Source organism: Acinonyx jubatus, chromosome B3, assembly GCF_027475565.1.
Source record: "Acinonyx jubatus isolate Ajub_Pintada_27869175 chromosome B3, VMU_Ajub_asm_v1.0, whole genome shotgun sequence".
Classification (NCBI taxonomy): domain Eukaryota; kingdom Metazoa; phylum Chordata; class Mammalia; order Carnivora; family Felidae; genus Acinonyx; species Acinonyx jubatus.
This window is the reverse complement of record NC_069386.1, coordinates 38,336,951-38,360,064: the sequence shown is the minus strand read 5'-3', so window position 1 is coordinate 38,360,064 and position 23,114 is coordinate 38,336,951. Positions and strand designations below refer to the sequence as shown.

Here is a 23,114-nt window from a genome sequence, read left to right as displayed (position 1 = left end):
GGGAAATTCTCTGGCTCTTTGAAGCACTGAGGATATGAGGGTCCCTGCTGAGCCTCTATCAGCCGGCAAGCAGCAATCGGAGATAGAGGCACACATCTGCGCAGACATGGGCCACAAACCCTTTTTCATCTCCAGGCTCGGGGACACGGAGGCAGCTCGGCACCTACCCCTGACCTCCCACGGGCCCCTTCCAACTCTGAAATTCCACGATCCTATGCTCCCACAGGGCTACTGACTACCTCACTTAGGGCAGAAGAATGACTGGATAAGCGTGCGTGGGCTCCGGGTCACCTTTGAACCCTGTCACTCGTTAGCTACACGTCCTCAGACATGTTATGTAACTCACGGAAGGCTCCGTTTCCTCACCTGTAAATCCATGGCAAATACTGCCAAGGACTTGGCGCAGTTACTGTGAGGACTAAGAAAGGCAACAAGAGTGTCCATCTCTCAGGGTGGTGGGAAGATAAAGTAAGATAACAAGTAAAATTGTCAGCACAAGATAACACACGTAAAATTTTTAATGGGTGCACCGTAAGCGTCCAATAGACGCTGGCCACCATTGCTATACGACTGCAATGGTTCACCTCCTGTGCTACACATTGAGGTATTTCCTCCCTGGCTGTGGCGGGGAGAGGAGGAGCAAGACCACACGAAGAATGGGCTCCCCACCTTTGCTACACACTCGGGGACTCAGGCACCCCTTCCCGTCCCGACACAGACAGTGGGTGCTCAGAGAAGAGGCATCAGCCCGACAGACGGGTGAGGAGAGTATCATGGGGGGAACGGTCCCAGCTCTGCAGGGCGTCCCCTGGGCCGAGTGAGTCTGGCAGTGAGACCTTGAATCAATTCCAAGTCTCCGGAGCGAAGAGTGTGCCCCTGGTTTCATGGCTGGGCGGTTTAACACGCTCGCTTGCCAATATGCTAATGAAGGACCAGATTAATCTTGTAGAACTGGGCTTTACCAGCCAGGGGAGGTCTTTCCGCTGGGTTTTATGGTGGAGGGGCATAATTAACAAGGAGCCCGCCAGAAGCACTAATCCAGCTGAGAAAGTCTCCCTAAGCGGTCTCTGGGGACCAGGGCGTGTTTCTGGAACGATGCAGACTAAATCTGTCCATATGTAGTACGCAGTGGAGCTCAGGTGGGCAAGCCAAGAAGAAGAAGGCACCCGGTGTCATGGGGCACTGTCTGCGAGGCCTCCTCCCCCTTAAGGGTTGGAGAAGCACCAGGGGCCCCCAGACCTCACTTTAGCCATAGGGTCTATCCTTGTCCTCCCATCAAATGATCACCTCTGCTGATAGCCCAATCAGCCTGAAATGCCAGCTCAGTGCAAGCTCAGTTCAGAGTGTTTTCCTATTCCCAGTTTATTAATGTCGCGGGGAGGGCGGGGGGAGGGGGGGTGGTTAGGAAATTAGAGAATTTGGTTTCAGTTTGAACAGATCCACAGTTGGGACTCAGAAGAGGGAAGTGAGGATGGGCCCTGCCATCAGGGAAGGCTCCCTGGAGGAGAGGGCCCAGTTAGAAGAGCTGGGGAAGGCAGAGAAGGGCAGACGGGAGGAGGTATCCTGGAGGTGGGGACATAGCACAGCCATCCTCAGGAAGCAACTATGTCTCAGCCTCGGATCACGTGGATAGTAGGGGGCTGTTGAGGCTGGGATCCGTCAACCAGGGAGGCTAGTGTGCAACTTCACCTGACAGCTCTCTCACCCTCTGGGAAAGAAAGGTTTAAATTCACCAAGACCAGAAGGGCAAGAAGCCTGAGTCACCTCAGAGCCATGTGGAATGCATATCCCTAGGCTCTACCCCAGACCTGTAGAATCAGAGTCTCCGGGGCCAGGACCCAGAACACTCTGTTTTCCATGCCCACCTCCGGTGAGCCCCATGTGCTTTAAAGTCTGTGAGAACCGGTTCCTGCAAAGCCAGAGGCGTCACCAAGAAAAGACAACAATCGACTTTTGCGGTCTCGAAAGCCCTTTCGTGACACTGGTACCCCGATCCTCCAACGTGCCTGTGAGCCCAGGGTAATTATTCTCCCCCACTTGACAGTGGGGAAGCAGCCTCAGGCTGGTTCAGACACTGCCCCAAAGTCCTACAGCTGCCAGGTGACAGGATCCAGACTGGAGTGAACCAAGGTCTTCTCGTTACAGACCTTGTGTTCTTCCCACTGCACCTAACAGGTGTCGGTTTGCTCCAGCAGACTCTGTGGGGACCCCCACAGAGCGCCCAGTCACTGCCGCACATGCGCATACTGGCGTAGGGGCACTCCCTCTGCACCCCCAGACCCTCATCCCTCCAGGGCCTGGGGTGGCCTGGGCGGGGGGTGCCTTTCCCTGTCGTGGGGCCGGGACATTCACCCTGGCAAGCACGGAGCACGGCCAGCCCCACTCGCCTGTCCTCTACCATCTGCCTCCCCCACCGGGCCCTCATCTTAATTTTATTCATTTGATTTATTAACATCTAAGTGGCAGAGTCGTCCTGGTCAGCGCGGCCAATCAATTCCAGGGTTTAATTCGGTTTTTCCTGATTGGGTCTCCGGTCACTATCTTTCTGCTCACCAAAATCAATACTTTAACCTTGTACTTCAAAGTCAGGCTGTCTGCAGGGCCCTGGCCCATTCCCCACGGACCCAGTACTGCAGCCAAGATGCAGCCAGCTCTTCTGCAGAGGCCCCGGGCCGCTCTTTCCCCGGTCCCCTCCTGCCCACACCAGGCGGGAAGCAGCAGCAACGGCATCTCAGCATCGGAGAATAGCACATCCGGATTGCGGTCACTCACCGCACCCCACCTGCCTGTGGACGGGCACTGAGCCCCGCTGGGCCTCTGGAAAATGGTCAGGGAGGGCCAGTGCGGGGAAGGACCGGAGTTCATTGTCATCTATCACACTGCATCACTAAGTCAACCCCCTCCCACAGCCCTGAGTCCCAGACAGAATCCATACTGCTTTGTCCTGTCTTCCAGCGTCTGTGCTGTGTCCCCAGCTGGACCACAGGCCCACGGTGGGCAGCTTCTGTACCTCCCGACTCCGCTTTTGTCCCAACAGTGCCAAGCCCAGGGTGAGGCCCTCGGGGAGTGCCTGGACATCTGAGATCCACATCTTACCTCTCCCAGTGGCTGCACACGTTGGGGTCCTCGGGGTTCAGGGAGAGGGCAGTTTGCAGGAGAGAGAAGACAGTGAGCCCTGTCACGGAGAGTGCCATCCCGGGCCCTGTGGGGGGTTGGGGGAGGGGACAAAGGAAGCAGCGTCATTAATCAGACCGTTTTCCCGGGCATCTGTTTGGCACGGAGACTTCTCACACGAAACAACAAAATAGACTTGCTAAGCAGACTAAGTTTCCCCCCGACGTCATGTAATGAGCATTTGATATTTCACACTCGCGGGCTTTGACTACACAGCAACACTTCACCAGCTCTGAGTAACCGGGGAGTGGGAAGCCTGAGTCAGGGAAAAGTTGAAATTCCAGGCCAGAGCTTCTGAAAGTTTTTTTGGCTCGTGGAACTCCTTTGAGAATCTCCGGAAAGTTCAAGAACTTCTCCCCAGAAAAATGCCCACATGCACAACATTTGGCTGCGATACCGGGGTGTCCTCAGGCCCCTGAGCCCATCCTCGGACAAAGAACCCCTGATCTTTAAACGCAATGTCCTCCCTCTGCCCGTTCTCCCTCATCTCTGGTATGCTTGGAGCATCCAATTCTCTCCCTACTCCTTCCTGCAAAAAGGAAAGAGAAGAAAGGTGTCTGCTGTGGCCAGAGCTGGGAAGCTGAGCTGGGAAGATCCTTCCAGACCACCCAGAAGGCTGGACCTTGCTTCTCTTGCTGCTATGGGGCATCAGTCTCTGACTCCCACACTGATGTACACATCACTCCCACCGAGGGACGAAGGCCTGGTGAGGGGCTTTGAGGAAGCAGCTCATAGAGTTTGATCCAGGCCCCTGAAGTGACAGCCTGTGGCAGGTGTCAAGTGTACCTACACAGATGTCAACCTCCCAGGCTCCTTCCTGCCCTGGTGCTCCAGGACCCCACGACCCTACAGCCTTAGAGAACTGTCCAGGGCTCCCACCTCCGGGGGCGGGGGCGGAGGGGTTGGGGGCAAAGGGGGAGGGAAACTTGCCCCGGGGAGCTGGAATTCATATGTGCTCAAACATCAGCTCTAAAATGAATGAACACTGTGGCTCAGAAAGATAGCACTATTTTTCATGTGTACACAGATGCTATCGTGATTTGCTTAAAAGCTTTACTGAATTCAGAGTAGCTTTTCTTCTCCATCTGACACACTAAAAAACGCAGTTGCTAATAACTGGGGGCGGGGATGGTATAGAAAATATTTTGACGTTGGAAAGGGGTCCCCAGGCTTGAAGTGGTTGAGGATCCAGTCCATTGGCCCTGAGCTCACCGATGAGGAAGTACTCACCCTATTCAGGGACAGACAAGAGTGACAGGGATGTCACACACACCCCCATCTGTACCTGGAGGGAAGCTAAAGAGAGCTCCTGTCTTTCTTCGTGAAAGGTTAAATGCTCTCCTCCCCATCCCCAGTAATTTCCTCACTAAACTCCTTCTTAGCAGCTCCTTCAAAAATAAACAAATTGTCACAAGTTCTGTACAACTGTGGGGGTCCAAATTAATGATTAATGAGGCTTTTCTGTTTGAGATCTGAAAACAATCTGGCTACACGTATTTTGGAAATCAGGTAGGAAAGAGAAAAGCAATTCTGGTGTTCCCACTCAATTTGCAAAGTCCAGGAGTACTCAGGCCACAGCCACTTTTCTCCCCTCCCTACTCACACTCCCCCCCTACGTCCTTGGGGCCCCAACGGGCCTCTCCACAGAGAGCTGGGCACAGCCTGGAGCCCACGCAGCACTGAGGCCGCAGGGCGTTTCAGCCCGTTCCCCTCTGAGAAGAGGAACCACAGCCGATCCCGGAAAGAGTCTGCCCGGACGTGGCATCATGTTTTAGGGAGACTCGTGTAGGAGAAGAATCATCTTCCAGGGCGAGGGGGGCTGATCAGCCATCAGCTAAATTAAATCAAGGAACAAAGGAAGCGACACGGTGCTCCCAAAGGCACAGAGTCAGGATGCCAGGGGCCGAGAATGCCTCGTTCTGGTTCTCTCCACAGCCCTGTCTCATTAATTTGGTCACTCCTGTAATCTACAGCGATCTCCTGAGTGGACCTCCCGACCGCATCTTCAAACTTAGGAAGCTTAGAACATCAAAGGATAAAGCCACCTGGATTAGAAGAGAGTGTTCCTCTGGCCCCTTTGGATCCATGGTGACAGGATAGGAGTGGGGGATGGAGGGAGCTGGATCGTTGCTAGAATTTGGGACATCTTTCCAAATGTTCCTGAAAACCTCCTTCCTGAGTCCGATCTGGGCAGGGCAGTTTAGCTGCCTCCCGCCGGATATTGGGGCATAGAGGAGGGGGTGGGGGCGGGAACGGGTGTTTGGATAAGCACCCAGGAAGAGGAGGCAAGGACCCAGGCAGCTCGGCGGCCTCTCTCCTCTGTCCGTGTTGTGGCGTGAAGGCCAGCAGAGCAGGGGGGATTCGCACCCAACCCTTGAACAGCCCTGCCACCAGCATCCACGTGGTCCCCCATCTGAGGCCAAGTCTGCCTCTGTGGAAGTGTGGGAAGGGAGCTGAGAAGGACGGCCAAGGACGGCCAGCCTGAGCGTGGAAGGCTCCCCTCAGGTTCCCTCACCCTCACGCTTTCTCCCAGAACCCGGCTCAATCTGTAAGATGCAACCTTATCACCCACACTTCCCACCCTGGGCCACACTGGTCTCTCCCGCTCTTTTCTTCGTTCACACTGGCCCCCTTGTCCTCAACGCCCCGACATTGTCAACTTTACACATGCAAGTACCGTCAACTCAAGGTCCAGCTCAGGCCCCAGCCCCTCCTCCCCTTCAGGGCCTGAGCACCTACTGGGTGCCAGGCACGCTACACTCACAGAGCTTAGAGTCTGGGCCATGCGGCCCAGCGCTTACCAAGTCCCATCTCACATGGACAGCTTTTCCAGCCTGTGTTCTTCATGTGTCACATAACGCCTCAAAGGCGGGGTCAAGTCCTAGGTCAGACCAGTCAGTTCCTCTTGGTAACTGGTTTTAGAAGAAGTATTTCTAGGGGCACCTGGGTGGCTCAGTTGATTGGGCGGCCGACCTCGGCTCAGGTCATGATCTAGCGGTTTGTGGGTTTGAGCCCCGCGTCGGGCTCTGTGCTGACAGCTTGGAGCCTGGAGCCTGCTTTGGATTCTGTGTCTCCCTCTCTCTCTCTGCCCCTCCCTACCCCTGCTCTGTCTCTGTCTCTGTCTCTCTCTCTGAGAAGTATTAAAAAAAAAAAAAAGACGAAGAAGAAGCTTTCTACTCATCTCAGACACTTCACTTGAGGCAGAGTGAAGAGAAGCCAGAAGGGAGCCGCCCCCTTATGCGGGCAAACCCCTCACCATGCACGTTAACGGGGCTTCCCGGGGCTCTCGCTCTCAAGAGGCTGGATCCCAAAGACATATGCTCACAAGATGACTGAGGGAAAATCAATGCTGCCGCAGTGGTTATTAGGCCGACTCCATTCGGAGTGACAGAGGTTAACGTATCGGGCACCATCTGATTTAGGGCATTAATAATTAAATAAGAAAATGCCCCTGGTTTCACTTGGGAGCAAGGGAACATGTAAATAGATCAGCTGGTTCCCTTCCCTCTTGTCCATGCTCCCTGCATATTAAGGAGCAGAGGAAGAGAGTTGAGGTCCCAGCGATGGAGAAATTTCCTCCCTGAATGTGGGGTCTGGCTGCTTCGCACCCAGTGAGCCAAGTAGGAGGCTGCAGGGGAGAGAAGGTGGCTGGGAGATGAGTCTGCACACCTGCCCCCCGCCTGAACTGGTCATCTGCGCCCTCCTGGAACACCACCAGCTGGACCTGGGCTACACCGTGGACACAAAGAAATAGCACGCGTCAGCTGCCATCTCTTTGAGGAGATAAAGCGGCAAGCGGTGAAGTCCCCCTGGGGGGCCCGTGGGGGACTCTGTGGAGCGGCCGGACTTAAGATGGACAGAACACGGAGAGAGGGCAGGGAAGAGAGAGGGCATTTCGGCGGCAGGCATAGCATTAGCAAGCGCACGGGGAGGCAGGAATGTTCTGTGGCGCTGGAGGCAGCAGAGAGATGACGTTGCGGAGCCGTGGGGGCCGTGGGGGCAGCTGTGGGAGGTGTTTCCCAAACCAGGGTTCTGTGGAACACTAGTCCCATGAGCCACTGATAGAAATCTCCCAGAGCTTTCCACGAGTGAGTTAGTTCAGGAAATGCTGCACGCTTATGCCCGCATCTTAACTCTCCCAGTGTATCTCAGGCCCTGAGAAGACCCCGAGTAAAGAGACCTGCTTTTACTTTGTTTGATCCAGTGTTTTCCCTACAACCCCTTCTAGTCAATGCGCTAGGAGCAGAGGTCCTCAGAGGTCCATTTGGAAAACTCTGCTCCCCTCCATCAAGGGCAAGTGTGAAGGAAGCCCTGCTCCTATCAGCCTGCATCCTTAGAGTTGGTATTCATTTGTTTATTCTAACACTTGAGGGCCCCCTGTGCCTGGCACGTGGTGTTAAGGGGACCTGCCACTGGATAACCTAAGAGACACTGACATCGTAGCAAAGGACCCCTCCTCCCAGCCAGGCTTATGTTCCAGTCTGGGTCAGCCCTGCAGGCTGGGCAGACCTTAGAGACGGCAGCGTCCTCGGGAGGCCTGCGCCTCCTGCCCAGGGTCCTGGCATCGCGGGCGCCCCTAGAGTCCAGCCTGAATCTCTGGCCAGTCACCAGCTGCTCACATCAGCCAAGATGCATAAAACTAGGGCAGAGGCCAGACAGACAAACAGATGGCCTCTGCCCCGGGATCAGTTGCTATGACCTCACAGTCCATCTGTGCAAAAATCCTCCCCCACCTGCTTCGCTTCCACCACCTGCCTAGTCCTCCTGACTGTGCCGAAATCTTGGACACGGAAGCCTGTTCCACGTACCTGGAACCTGCTCTGTCCATCCCAGTCTCATCCAGGGAGCCCTTCGTCCCCAACAAATTTGCAGTGGTGGCGGGGGTGGCGGTGGCTAGGCGCTAGTCTGTGGGTCCTGGGAGGTTTCCACTTGTACAACACTGGGCATCGATCGGTAGTGGCTGCTTGGAATGCAACACTGAGAAACGGGGGTGGAGTGGGAAAGCGTGCCATGATCGATTAGTAATGCCTGTCATAGGCACCGAGTGGGAGAGGGACACACAGGTGCCTCGCACTTGCCCCTGCCCTACACTGCTGATCAGTTATTAGTAGCTTTGGAAATTGCTCTTTTTCTATTTAAGCCATCCAGATGTGGCCGCAACTCTTCCGTCTGGGCCGTAGAACCTGCGCATCGTTTTCCCTCCCTTGATAGCACACTTTTAGGACACCCATCATGAGGACAGAGGCTGGGTCTGGCACGTGCATGTCGTCCTCAGCACCCAGAGCACCTGCCTGCACGTGGAGAGGGCTCAATACCCCTCGTCAACCCATTATTGACTCTTCAGCTAAGCGCATCTCCCAGCCTCTCGGCCAGCCCAAGCCTCAGGGCACATTGCTTGTGTCTGGCCTGACAGAGGCCACCAAAGATCTGTCCCAATGGCAGGTCATATACTGCACGGGGCATTCCACACTGCGTTAACACTGCACCGCGGAGACATCAATCTGTTGGCAGTGGATACAGGGAGCACGGTGACATCCTGAGAGTGATTCAAAGCCTGCCGCCTGGGCCACCCCACCAGCGCGGGGGTACATCTGCTCCAGGGACCAGCACAAGGCGGGCATTGAAGCCTCCTCAATAGCTCAAGCTGCAACTTGGGACTGACGTATTCCGAGCGCCTCATGAAAAGGCGCTTTCAGACTCGGGAAGCGGCAGAAGCAACCCCCGAACTGGAACTGATAAAGCAAACGCCTCACATCCCTCCCAGCATGTGGGTATAGAAAGAGAGATTTCTATCTTCTATTTATAGAACACACACACACACACACACACACACACACACACACACACACACAAATACACACGCTTCTCTATCTCTCTTTTTTTTTTTTTCCTGAATAAAACAAAACAAAAAGCCAAGTTTGCACTCAGAGGGGCAAATACCAAGGTTATCATCCTGTCTGGCAGGCCTTCCCCCTCATCTGCCCACGGATCTCCGAGCTGGTTCCCAGTCCCCAGGCCCCTCTCTATTTACTGGCCTTGCTGGGGTCTGATTAATGTGAGATGAAAAGCAGAGCTGAGGTCCGCCCGTAATTAAGAGGCTTCACCCTTTGCCTTGATGAGGCTTCCTGCCCTCCAGCAATCCCACCAGGGGCCGGGTTTACGCCCGAAGGCTTTCTAATCTCTCTGCACTTAAAAAGAAAAAAAGTTTTCAAAATAAATCCACAGCTCTTAATCTCCAAAAGAGTGATTCCCTGACAGTTAGGAGTGCAGCAGAAATTCCCGGTGCCAACACGGAGACCCTGCCAGGTGCCTGCCCACTGGGATAAATCAGAGAGGATTGCAAAGACATGGTAAACGTCCTCCTTGGAGTATGGGCTCAACTGCCCCGATAAATTCTACTTTCTCCTTGCCCAGGAAGCCTCGGGCTGCAAATCCTGAAAATGGCACCACGGAGGCCTACCATTCATTCAGGGTCAAAAAGACGGTCCTGTCCCCTGCGCCCTTAAGCCCTATAGACCAAGCGGCCGTGGCATCAGCCAGGCTCGGAGAGAAAGCACAGCAAATCTCCAGGGAGGGGGAAGTGGGTGGGTGAGGAAACTGCCGAGCTGATAAAGCACCCCCCTACCTCCCCCACTGGGTGCAGCCTCTGTGTTCTGGGACCTCAATCCTTCCATTCCCAAACAGGCAGCAGAGGCTCCCCCAGCCTCCAGCCCCTCCAAAGATGAAGGGAGAAAACTTATCTGTGTTCTTAGGCCATTCCATTTCTCACAAAGCCATTATCTCCATCTTTCCATTTCTCTGCAAATCAGGGAGCACTCAGCTGGCTTGGCCAGCCCCGAGGCCGCCTGCCCCTCCCAGCCCACCCTCCCCAGGCCTGCTCTGCTTCTCTCCCCCAACCCCTCCCAGGGCCACGGGGTTCTCTTGGAACCGTGCGAGTCCCACGTGCCCTGGCTTGAAATCATGGCTCCGTCCACACAACCCCCAAAGATAAGTCAGTCCCTCAGGGCCATACAGCCCCAAGGAGACTATCCCATTCCCTTGCCCGCTCTGAAAAAACATTTCTCGGACTACAGGATGCAAGCACAGGTGTCTGGATAGGAAGGCGCACTAGGGGACAGGGCCCTGGAGAATCACCGCCATTGGAAAATCAAGGGTCCCACGTAGGCTGAGGTGAGGATGACTGACTAAACAACAAGCCACACGGTATTAGAACAGGCACCGAGACCTGGGAGCTTCAACTGTCCAACGCCTCGTCCCCCAGGAGGGGGAACTGTCACCGGGTGGCTGGTTCAAGGTCACATGACACACAGGGGGCAGAGCTCACGTGAAAGGGATACCGAAGCCAGACTGACGTTGTTCGAATCCTGACTCCACGTCACTGGCTGTGCAACCTGGATAAAATCATTCACCTGCCTTAGGGCTGAGTGTTTTACAGGGACCACATCAGGCACCGTCAACTTCCCGGCGCTGTTAGGATATGAATGAGTCAGCAGGTAAAGCATTTGGCCCCGTATCTGGCACATGGAAGGTACCCAATAAAATACTCGTTTCCTCCCAACCCATATTCCCCCACCTCAAAGATCCATCCAACTCTAGAATTCTGACTTCTAGAATTTCTAAGGAGCTGGAGAGAGAACCAAAAAAAAGACATTGATGGAAAAACCCTCGGTGGAAAATCTAGGCTTGGCTGTATGTATTTGGTGACTACTGGGTCCGTCTTTGCTGTTCAATTGTCAAGACGGATCTCATCTTTCAACTACCGAGCACACGTTTATTGAACACTTGCCAGTCACTGTGGACACAAAGATGACTCAGGCAGGCCCCTGCCCCAAGACCACCAAATACTTGCTGGAGGGTGTGTGGGAACGGCTGTGACAGGGCCGTGGACCCAGGATGTGGCTTAATTCAAAGCACTGAAGCCTTTCCCTGGCAGGAAGCCTCAGGCAAGTGTGATGGGATATCAGAGACCTTTGCGGGGATCGATGCGTAACAACCCCGCAGGTGCCTCCCACGTTGAATCTGGCCCATCTCTGTTCCCACTGCCTCTGAAGCCACTCTTGATTAGCACTGCCCGCTCTGGAGAGAGAACAGCCCACCCCACCCCACCCCCCCACCCCCCCCCGGATGCAAGGCAACCCCTTCTCCTTGGGTCTTCCCTCCTGAAAGCCAGCTCTGCTCAGGAGCAACTCAGCTTTCCACAGGCCCCATTCCCCGCACACACACCCCCCCCCCCACCTGCCTGCTAAGGTCACTGACTTGCTGTGTGACCCAAGAAAGCTTGCTTTCCCTCCCTGAGCTTCATTCTCTGCTTGTCCCAAAGGCTGGGGTCAGATTGCATCATCTCCTGGACCCTTTGAGCTCTACAAGTTCACCTATAGTGTGTCTCCCTTTCCTGCCCTTCCTCTCCTCACATTTTTCTCTCTCTTACCCAACTCCCAACCCGGGGTTTGCCCCATCTCCCCACAGCAAGGGGAGAGACAGAGGATGTAGGAGAACTGGAGTCTGATCCTGGATCTCGGAGAACTCATTTCACTGCTCCGAGCCTCCTTTTCCTCTTTGACTACGTGGGCAGGATGAGAGAACAACAGACTCTCAGGAGGATTAAACTGCAGTCCAGTACTGGGAACGCAGGGCTCGGCAGCATTGTGATGGTTGTGCGCCTTAGTCCCTGCCTCCTCCCTGCTCAATCCTCAGCACCCTTCTAATTAAAGACTGCCCTCTTGTCTTGTGCTCTCTTCCCACCCAGCACCCATATCAGGCACATTCCACCCCCTCACATAATGGGAGCCACCTCTCCCCAGGCAGGAGCTAAACAGGAGGGCCTGGCCGTCAGCCCGCAGACACAGGCATCAGCCTAGGATACTCCACGTTTCCTTCTGGAACCTTCCACATGAACCTAGGCCAGAAGATTCTGAAGCCAGATACCTACTGTCCCAAAGCCCGACGATGCTCATGCTTGTGTACTCGTAGTGGAAACATGCATCAGTGGGTTCTGGAAAGCAACTGGGCAATGTCTAACATGTTTTCACGTATGTCTATAACGCAGCACAAATTAAATTGCAGAAGTATCTGCAATTTTTTTTGTTTTGTAGAAATTGACCAGGACCAAGGATAGGTTCAAGAATGTTTCCTGCAATATCTCTTAATAAAGAGATGTTTGTTGTAGCATTAAAACAACCTAAATGTCTAAATCAGTAGGGCCCTTGCTAAATAAATTCCACCATGTCTACATAACAAAATATTATGCCAACATTAAAAATATTGATGGGTGGAAAAAATATGGAAGCCTATATCCACTAGAGCATTAATAGTGATCATCTTTCATGGGAGCTGGAAACGGTATCATAGGACTTGTGCTTCTAAGTCAACATTTTTATTGTTATATTAGTGTTTCCTACAATAAACATCAGTATCACTATAATCAGAAAGGCAAAGATATTTTAAGATAATGTACATAGGTTCAGCAACATGGAAAAATAACTCTGATGTATTATCATATGAAAAACACAGGTTACAAAACAGCATGAACATTATGATCACACTTCTATAAAATGTGGTGTGCATGTGTGTGGTGTTGAGAGCAAGCGAGACAGAAAGATGTCCAGAAGGATATTTATTTTACTTTAATTTTTTTAATGTTTGTTTATTTTTGAGAGAGAGAGAGAGAGTGTGTGTACAAGTACATGAGTGGGGAAGGGGCAGAGAGAGAGGGAGACACAGAATCCGAAGCAGGCTCCAGGCTCTGAGCCATCAGCCCAGAGCCTGACGCGGGGCTCGAACCCACAGACTGCGAGATCGTGACCTGAGCCGAAGTCGGACACTTAGCCAACTGAGCCACTCAGGTGCCCCAGAAGGATATTTGAAATGTTAACAAAAATCTCTAGATGACAATATTCTAGGTGACTTACTTTCTTCTTTATATTTTTTTGTATATTTACATTTTCTGTGATGAGCTGGCTTCAATTTTAAAATTTGAAAAACCACAATAAAGCCATCTTCGTTTGGAAACAAAGAACCCAGGGCCCTTTGGACAGTGCCTTCAACAAGCCTACCTTCCTCCAGGTCCAGATTCTTCTCTGCTGCTCCTTGGGGGTACCTTTTCCCAAAGAACAGGGATTCATCAGCCCTGAGCCTGCTACCCCTAGGGACACAGGCCACTTTATAGGGCTCCCCAGGCAGCCCTCGGAACCATCAAGCTGGGGCAAAATTGCCATTACAATTGTATGGCATGTGTCCATGCTGTGATTGTATCTGTGACGTGATTAAAAACATTATGCCATCTCAAAGACCCAAAATGATCTTACGACACAGAAAAATGGATGGATAATGTACGAATCTGTCAGCTCTAGCCAGTATAATAAATGAATCAGGTATTCAGATTTTAAAAGAAATTTATTGCAGTCCTTTGTTCATGACACTGATGAATTCTGGCTCACAGCCTCGTCAGGTCAGCCTGGGGCACTTCACCCCACTCCGGGGCCCGCTCAGTCCTCCGCACCCACACAGGCTTGCTCCTCCAAAGGTAACAAGAACCTGGAGCCCTGGGATCTCAGTCCCTGGGTCCAAATCTCACAGCATCTCTTACCAATTGTGTAACCTTCAGTGGGTCATTTAACCTCTGGGAGTCCCGCTTCCTCCTCTGTACAGGGGGAATAGTAAGAAAACCTACCCGCAGGGTTGTGAGAAACCAAAGAGATTAGGGTTACAAGAAGGGCTGTAAACAGTAAAACACTGGGTAAAATATGGTCACTGCCCTCTTGCTGGGGCCTTGCGGGGGGTGGGGGGGGGTGGGGTGGGGGATGCAGCAAAATAGTCCTGGGGAGGGGGGGAGGCGTGCACAGAGACAGAATGAGTTTATTCGGATCCTGAGACCAAGAACTGCCTCCTTGGGGGTGAAGCAAGTTTGCCACAAGGGAGAGCAAAGGACCGAAGATGAATTTCAATAAGGCTGCAGCTTGGCCCAGCCCAGGCCCTGCTGACCCACAGCCTAAGCTAGAGACGATTCCAAGTCTGGAACCAGAGGCCAATTTGGCTGTGCTTCCGGCTTATGCTGCGTCTGACAATCCTCTCCACAGCCGCATGTGTGCGTGAAAAACTACAGTTCCTCCGAACTCCGGTTTCCTGGAGGAACAAGACGTTCACGCACCTTCCAGAACTTCAGCACCCCGTGCTCCCTCCGCAGGAAAGGAACCACTAAAACAGACGGGCAGCACATAGAAAACCTGTCCCTCTTCTTCCAGGTTCAATCTGCAGAGTAGCACACAGCTCCCAGATTCATTGTGCTCCTGGCCTGATTAACCGTTGTTTATTTCAGTATTTTCCAGGAAATTGTTCATTAAGGATAAAAGCACCTGCTTACTGTAAGAGAGCATTACACAAAGGCTCTGGCACGGGGGCCTGGGAAGAACATTAATTAATGAAGTAAAACTGAACAAACACGCTATAAATTAAAGGTCTAAAAAGAAATGTCTGGCATTTAGTGGCTTACGATGGAAGGCTGAAATGAAACATCATATTTTTAGACCACAGTGGTGTGGGGGGAAAAATGGGAGGGGAAAAAATTACAAAAGGTGGCAGAGGTAATGATCTATTTCTAGAGCAACGAAAGCCTAGGCTTCCATTAAGAGAATTATAAATCAATTCTGTTTTGTCTGGGGGCATATACGCGCCGTGTGTGCTAAATTAAAAAGCTTAACATGTCAGAGCGGTTCCTCCTGAACACTCCATGGAACGATGCCGACTGAGGCACTGAGGTGTGAGAGAGGCATGGCAGGTCGTGAGGAGGAAAGAAGGAGGATTGGAGCTGTGTCGCCGATTTAGGCCCGGCTGGGCACGGGCAACCCTGAGCACCCTGAGCAACCCTGGGCAACCCTGAGCACCAGTGTCCAAGAGAAAATGTAGCCAAACCCCCATTAGGTGAAACCTTCAGTTAACCAGGACGCCACCATGCAGCTGGTGGCACCTAATGGCGCCTGTCAGGCTGGGTTCTCATCAGTCCATTTCTACCCCAGAGCAGCGGTTTCTGCCCCACAAATGAGCAGGGCTCACCCCACTCTGGGCCTTCCTGAAAAACAGTTTCCAGGGCTGGTAACCTATTCGCTTCCTTTCCCTCACTTCATACCTACTCCTGAACAATGACAACGTCTTTAGGAATGATGATCCTGAAATCACGCAAAATCCCGATCAATCCAAAGAGATTTGTTCCCACTTCGTATAATCCACTTCCCAAGGCCAGAAGGGGACAGGGCACGTTGCAAAAGGATTTGGGTGGCAGGCGCTGGGAGCAGCATAAAGGCCCTCTCTGTCTCACTTCCAACTCCACAGGACATTGAGAAATATGAACAACCCATTCCTCAAGGCAAAATGGGAGAGGGGACAGGTTTCCCCTCTGGCCCCGGCTTCTCCGGGTTGCGGGCCCAGCCTGCGAGGCGCTCCCCTCCAGTGTGCTGAATCGCCAATACGCAGGAAACAGGAAGCTTGTGCCAAGTCTCCACTATGCTTCTGATTCTGTGGTATGTCCACAAATCTCTAAATTGGCCACCGCACATACAGGGACTCAATGGTGTAGGAAGAACGCGGGGCAGGCCAGAAGCCTGATGACCATGGTAGGCCTCTGACGCAGGACGCATGTTTGGCCAAGAGAGGGAGAAAAGAGAAAAGCAAGTGGGGTGGGTGGGAGTTGGGTCTGTGGGCCCAGGCCCGACAGCGTGAGCTCAAGTGAGCACTATATGCTAATGCCATGTTCGGTGCCTGGAGAGCACTGACTAAGAACACTCTGTTAATATCCCTTATTGGATGAGCATTTGGAGGTAGACGGAGTCAAACAGTGAACCAGGGAGCAGCTAACTGAGCACCAGAGGAAAGCAGGAATGAAAGTTTCTGGAGAGCCCGCCTTGTGCCCGGTACCTGGCCGATCCCATTCAGCCTTCGCAGTGGCTCCGTGAAGCAGGTGTCGTGGTCTCCATTTGCAGAGGCTCACAGTGCAGAAGTGGATGAACTAGATCTGAACTCGGGACCACCTGCTCGTCCATCACTATGCTTCCAAGTATGGCTTTGCTCTTCAGACTCAGAGCCTGTGTGTGTGTGTGTGTGTGTGTGTGTGTGTGTGTGTGTACACATATATGCATGTGTCCCAGGTATGATGTGCTGGGAGAGGGATGGGCCATCTCTGGATCAGAGCCTCCTCTGAGATCACTAAATGTGAGCGGAGGAAGGGACAGCACTACGTTATGGTGAGAGAAGGAATGGCCTGGGCTACCTGTGTGACCTTGGGCAAGTCTCCTGCCTCATTGATGCTTATTCGCTGCGAGGAAGGCTTTATTGGCCAGAGTTCCTCATCTGAACCGCCGAGCCCAGAAAAGGATTCCAGTGACTATTTCTCAGCTTTTCCAAGGATGGGACATAACAGGTACCATTCTAGATGCATAGGATCCATTACAAGACAGAGGACGTCATAGGGTGTTACGGCTGAATTCTTTCTGGAACCTAACTGAGAAAGTTCTAGATGGTCTTTAAGGTTCCTATGGCTCTGACATCAGGAGATGGGTGGGGAGGCTGTGTGCCTCCATTATAGGAACCCTGCAGGGTGATGTTCCTGAGCACAACCAAGGGTGCAGATGAGGAAGCCAGACCCCCTGGACCAGATTATCTTGCTTTACAATATCCTGTGTGTAGTGTTTCCCCTGTGTCATCCCTTAGTCTAACTACCTTCTTTAAATGCACCAATCTTGCCTCAGCTGCACTTTGAGAACTCAAGGAAGAGGTTGGGGACAGCTCGCTCTCTTCCCTTAGGGCCAGTTTGGGTGCACGGGGCAGCTACAACTGGCAAGACATCAGAATGGGATCCACAATGGAGCACAAGACGCCCCCCAGCCCTCGGAGGCTACGATGCGGAGTTTATTCGATTACAGAAGGGGCCAGTTCCCCGGGCAAGGCAGGGCAGTGCTTTGTGCCCCAGGAATGAGAGGTGCCCACCCGGGAAATACTCTAATAACCTTGAAAAGTGAGAACACGGTGAGCCCTTCTTCACACTCAGCTCTGCCTGTGGCGCCCCCAGGCGCTGGGAAGCATCCCACAGGCAGCTGGGAAGGGGCAGCGCCCTGTGGAGTTCAGCAGCCATCTCAGCAGGCCTCTCAAGAAACTTTGGGCTCAGCAGTAGCCACGGCAACATCTTTGCATCAAAAAGGACCTATCTAGACAGAACAGACGCAGGCCAGACTCTGGATCACTCCGCAAAGTGGAGCTGAGGATAAAATCACCCCGAGGGAAGAAGGCAGAAGAGACATTTATTTCAAACCAATTTCACCCACTGCGGAGCAATCGCTAAAGCCAAATGCTAGAGCTGTGCGTATATGTGTCGCGGCGTATGAATGTGGGAAAAGCAAGGAAGCCAGCACTGCGGCCAGCCTAGTACAGCTGTGAGAAGACAGAATCTGCTGACGAGGTGTCCGTGGGCTCTGAAGATGGCCTGAGCCGAGCACCCAGCCAAGGGCCCGATCAAACAGGCCAGAGACAAAGAAACCCAGAACCAGGTCTCTCCCTACGTCTGGCAAAATTGCTGTGTGACCCTGAATGAGTCACTGTGCCCCTTCGGGCAATGTCCTGATAGGGAGGAGCTAGAATCACTTCTCAAGTACGTGGTCTCTTCCTGAGGAGAGGACCTGGGCTTAAAGGCCTGAGTTTGAGCTTTCTAGTGTCACCTACCAGCTATGGGACCACGGAAAGACCCTTAACAGCTTCTCTGGACCTCGGTTTCCCCGTTTATGAAGGGAGGCTGAGTGACAGTTCTGTTGTTTTAGAGCCAAACTTGGACTCTCACTAAGGTCCCTTATTGCTCTACAAGGTTCCACAGTGACTCTCTGCGGCAAGAGATGACGGGGAAGAGGGGTTCCCTCCTGTGCTCTCAGCCACTGGCCCAGGGCCAGTGTCACTAAACGTTTGATAACTAGCCAATGACTGGATCAATGAATCAACGAACAGGTCTCTTTCTGCGTGAGAAAACAGAGGACAAAAGAAAAGAGACTTGACCAAGGCCCCACAGCGAATGGCAGAGCTGACCTCAAACACAGGTCTTCGGACCCCAGATCTGGTGCTCCTCTCGCTCCACCGTGCCCTGGGAAAGAGAAGGGCAGCCCCTTGAGCAGAGCTCCTTGGGAGTGGGCAAGGCCCAGGTAGCCTGGGGACAAGCGTACGGTGAGATTCCCCCGGAGGCATGTTGGATTCTGGGTACCTCGAATCTACCAGCCCCTCAGTCAACTTCAGCATCTGCTGACTTTCCAGCCCATTCAAACCCGTGTCCGTGGGTGCAGAGAGAAGGATGGTCAGTGGCCAGCCAGGATCTCTCCCTGCCACCTCCTTCAGCCTTCCCTGCAGGTACTTCGTTTTCTCCTCCAGCGATGGGGCACAGAGGAGGCAATGAACTAGAGAGGCAGAGTGGGGGGCTACAGGAAAGCTTTCCTCCCTGCCCTGCTTTCCCCGGGGCTCTCAGAAATTATTTCCGCCTGCCCTCCCTCCCCAGGACTCAGGAGACAGTTTCTGTAGCGCCACCTGATCTTAAAAATCCTCACCTTCCTGTGGGTGTTTTACAAAGCACGTCCTCATCCACTGTCTCCTTTGCTCCTAGAAGAGCCTTTAAAGATGAGGACCCGGAGATGGGACTTGGGGTCGTGGGTGGTGAGGAGAGGCCCAAAGGTTCAGGAGCAGAGTGGAGCACAGAGACAGCAAGCTGACATTTGTCCAGAATTGACAAGCTCACCCTTTCCTCTGATGTTTCCTCTGTCCTTGAGAAACCGCAAAGGCAGAAATCGGGGTTGCCCCCATCACAGAGCTCAGGGTAGGGGCTGAGGCTCCCCTGGTGGGGGACTGGTGGGGGGTTCACTCCTTCCAGGAGGGACATCTAGCACCCCTCTTCCAAAACATGCACACATTAAGCAGTGGTACCCACCCTGGCTACATGTTAGAATCACCTAGGGGCATTTTATTTTATTTTATTTTATTTTATTTTATTTTTATTATTATTTTTTTCAATATATGAAATTTATTGTCAAATTGGTTTCCATACAACACCCAGTGCTCATCCTAGGGACATTTTAAACATCCAAGCTTGGGACCTCACTCCAAGCCAATCAGAACCAAATTTGTGTGGCGGGAGCTTGGACATCAATATTTTTTTTTTTTTTGTAAGCTCTTCAGATGCTTCAGATGATTCTAGTGAGCTGTCAGGGTTGAGAACCACCCACTAGGGCCCTCTGAGGGCAGAGGCTGAGGCCCTCGTCATGACTAAAGCCTACCAGGGCACCTGGGTGGTTCAGTGGGTTGAGGATCTGACTCTTGATTTCGGCTCAGGTCATGATGCCAAGGTCGTGGGATAGAACACTTGAGCTCAAGCGTGCAATCTGCTTGAGGGCACAGGCATCTAACCTGGGTACCTCCTTCCGGCAGGCACTGTGGTTCCGCCTGGACTCACGGGGCACCCCCTCCCTATCGAAGTGTCTTTGGGAGGCAGAAGCAGGGGTCTGCTGAGCCACTAGTGAAGTTGCCTGTCATGTTCAAGAAGCCAGTCAGGCCCAGGTGAAAGAAAAGAGCAAAACTGCTGTAACGGAAATGCCTAGCAACCCCTCCCTTAGTGCATCTATATGGCAACAGACACAGGGCAGAGGGGCTCGTGGCTCACCCACCCACCCCCAGGGCTGGCATGAGTGCCCTGGGCACCAACCAACCTCATGCGAGCCCAATCATAGATGGTCAATGAACAGGCCTTTACCGGCACCCCCACAGGCCGACCCCATTTGTGGAACAACGCTGCCGTCCTTCTCTCCACCCATCTCTCTACTCCAGGCCCCTCTGACGTGCCAGGCACCAAGACTACAGCAACGAACAAAGTAGACCCCCTCTCTCCCCACAGAGCATAGCCACGTGGTAGATGCCACAGTCCCCACTGTACAGGCTCAAAGAAGAATGATGGCCAGCCTGTCACTGGGCAGACTAAGCCAACCCAGGCCCTCCGGTATGGTGAGCCCCACTGCACAACCACCCAAGTCCCTTTTCCTGATCCCACAGTGAAAAGCAGCAGGAATCCTCCTGCATGGATGGGAGAGCGGCACTCACTTGGGGGAGGCTGGAGCCAAGCACGGTCCCTGCGCCCTGAGGTTCTCCTCCCCCCCCCCCCCCCCCCCGCCCCCGCCCCGCCCCGCATCCGCCTGTGTCTTGCCCTTCCCCCCACTCCCTCCTCTAATGAAAACTCTGAGAGCCGGAATGAAATTCACCTTAATAAGTGCTCGTTAGAAATATGCTAATGGGGAGGAAGCTGATATCATATGCCCTGAAACCCCAAAGGGAGACGGAGATGAAAAATTCAATATTGAGTTTTGTCTCATTTCAAAGCCACTTTCGAAGCGGCCATAAATCTTCTGTGTGATGTGACATAACAGGGAGCTGCCAGCGGCTCGGGCGTTAATAATTAGCAGTTGCCAGGTGCTGGATGCGTTTGACTTTCCAGTCCTCTCTACGGGAAAAGAAAGGGAAGGTGCAAACCAGGGCCAAAGCGTGGGCCGACCCATCCACACAGGCTGCCCACCCGCGGGCCCTGGCTGGGGCGGAGCTCGTGGCTGAGCGAGGCCGTGGAACGCGCCAGAAGACGGAAGCTTGGGAATACGCAAGGGCCATCTTAAACCCCAGCCTAGGTGGGGTCAAATTCCACCAGGTGTGTGGCTCTGGGACAAGTCCCTAATGAGATCAAGCCTCGATTTTTATCTATGAGATTAGTAAGAGCACATATCCCACGCTGGGTCCCTGGGAGGATCACATGTGGCACGGGTATTAACTGGCTTACGGTGGAGTTTGGTAAAAAAATGCACTCTGGAGTCAGCCGGTCTGAATCACAAACCAGTTCTGGTAACACTAGTTGAGTGACTTTGGACAAACGACTTAATCTCACCGAGGCTGTTTCCTCATCTGCAAATGGAGACGGTAATTCTATCCATTGTGAAAACTAAATGAAGTAATTATACACAGTATCTGATACCCTGTAAAAACTCAACAAACACAGCTGCTGTCACTGTTGGGGTCCCGTAAAGAGTAGCTACTGTCTACACTGCTGTCTCCTTCAGTTCCCCCGTACCCCTCTAACTGCCGGTGATTTAAAAAATAAGAAACAACAACACACAAAAAACCTAAGGGTTGTCTCTTATCCCTTTTTTTTTTTTTTTTTCTAATTTGCTGAGTAACTTTGGGAAACTGACTGGACCTCTCTGATCTGATCTAGTCCACAAAGTGAGGGGGATGATTCCTGCTCTGATCTATCTGTAGAGTGGTTGTAAAGACCGAGAAGATCATGCTAGTGAAAGTGCTTTGAAAGGTATAATAAATGACACAGGTGCAGGGAATTATCAATTACTGGCCTCCAAGGGGAAGGTTGTTCTAAATGCCCTCCCCTCCCCAGGCAGCAAAGGACAGTCTTTCTCAAGACCTCAGAGGAAAAGTCTACATTTCTTATAGACAACAGCGACCGCAAATTATAGCTTTTAATTCCTACAGATGTCTAACTGAAGTTCCTCCTTCTGGCTGTTGAGAAATGCATGTCTTCTTGCTCTGCCCTCAGGAGAGAAAGTGACAAGCCAGTGGTCACCATTTCGATGGGAGTTCCTCACAGTCTAGAACAATTTGTTTTTAATTTCCAATAATTAATTTCTAATGGCCATGCTGTGCATGGCCCCAAGGGGCGCATGCCAAGTGTGACTCGTCACTGCCACCTGCCACACTGGTCTCCCCCCATCCAATGAGAGGGATCTACTGACTGTATCAAAGTCAAGTTGCTCTCAAGTTGCTTTCTCTTAATATCTGTACTCATCTGCCTGGAGACCCAACAGTTTCTGCGCTGGCCTCGGTCCACGGAGCATGCTTTGAATAGCTGGAAGGCAGTGTGAGCAGAGGAAGCAGACAGTTCTCTGCCCTGATCCTGTTTTGTTTACACAGATCAGCACCTTCTCAAGGAATTTCATGTTTTCCTCTCACCCTCTTGCCACTTCCTCTGCCTTTGCTTTCTAGAACTACTTCCTAACGGTTCCCATGATGCTCCTGCCTAAGAACTCACAGTAAAGTCCTGCTCCTGAAGCCATTTTTCCAAGGCAGGCATAATGTGGAAACTCTTACTGACCCGGGACTGGGGATGGACAGTGGCTGGGTCAGAGCTGCAAGGTCCCAGGATTGTCCCCTAAGCCTCTTCCACTGCCAATGAGACCCAAAAGGGAACCTCAGTCATCTCATCTGGTCCAAAGTCCCAGCCTAACTTTGTCCTCCCCAAGCCCCTGCCTCCGTGACCTAGGCTCTAAGAATCTGCCTTCTTCCAAGGCGCCTGGGTGGCTCAGTTGGTTGGGCGTCCGACTTCGGCACAGGTCATGATCTCACGGTCCGTGAGTTTGAGCCCCGCGTCAGGCTCTGTGCTGACAGCCTGGAGCCTGCTTCAGATTCTGTGTCTCCCTGTCTCTCTGACCCTCCCCCGTTCATGCTCTATCTCTCTCTGTCTCAAAAATAAATAAAACATTAAAAAAATTTTTAAAAATAATAATAAATAAACGTTAAAAAAAAACACTTAAAAACAAATCTAGTTTCTTCCCTGGTCCCTGCTCCAAAATTCTGACTTATTGCCCTTCTCCAACTGGTACATTACATGATGGCCCAGCCCAGGGTTCCTGCCAGCCTCCTCCCAAGGACCGAAGCCTCATGCTTCATCAATCATTCACACAACACAGAAGCACCTAGAAGGTGCCAGACATTAGGCAAGGACCTGGATACATAACATGTCAAGTCAAATGCTAATGGGAGAGAGAACAACTTGTAACTACAAAGTTCCAATACCTGTGAGACTCCAAAGACCCAGACTTGGGCCATTGTCAAGGGATCTGAGGAGGGGCACCGGCCAGAAGAAGGGGCATATATGTGGA

At 52.5% G+C, this 23,114-nt stretch overlaps 1 protein-coding gene across 14 annotated transcripts in view; it reads right to left on the bottom strand.

Annotated features, from left to right (window-relative positions):
• The window catches only part of MEGF11 (multiple EGF like domains 11), a 358,471-nt gene that overhangs the window by 230,954 nt on the left and 104,403 nt on the right, over nt 1-23,114 (bottom strand). For all 14 annotated transcript variants that reach the window (XR_008299110.1, XM_053223847.1, XM_027067570.2 and 11 more), the window contains exon 2: nt 3,097-3,202. Coding sequence is in view for 13 of the 14 variants with exons in the window: in XM_053223847.1 (XP_053079822.1) it covers nt 3,097-3,194 (98 nt within the window). In the remaining variant the exon portion in view is untranslated. The remainder of the gene's footprint in view (nt 1-3,096; nt 3,203-23,114) is intronic.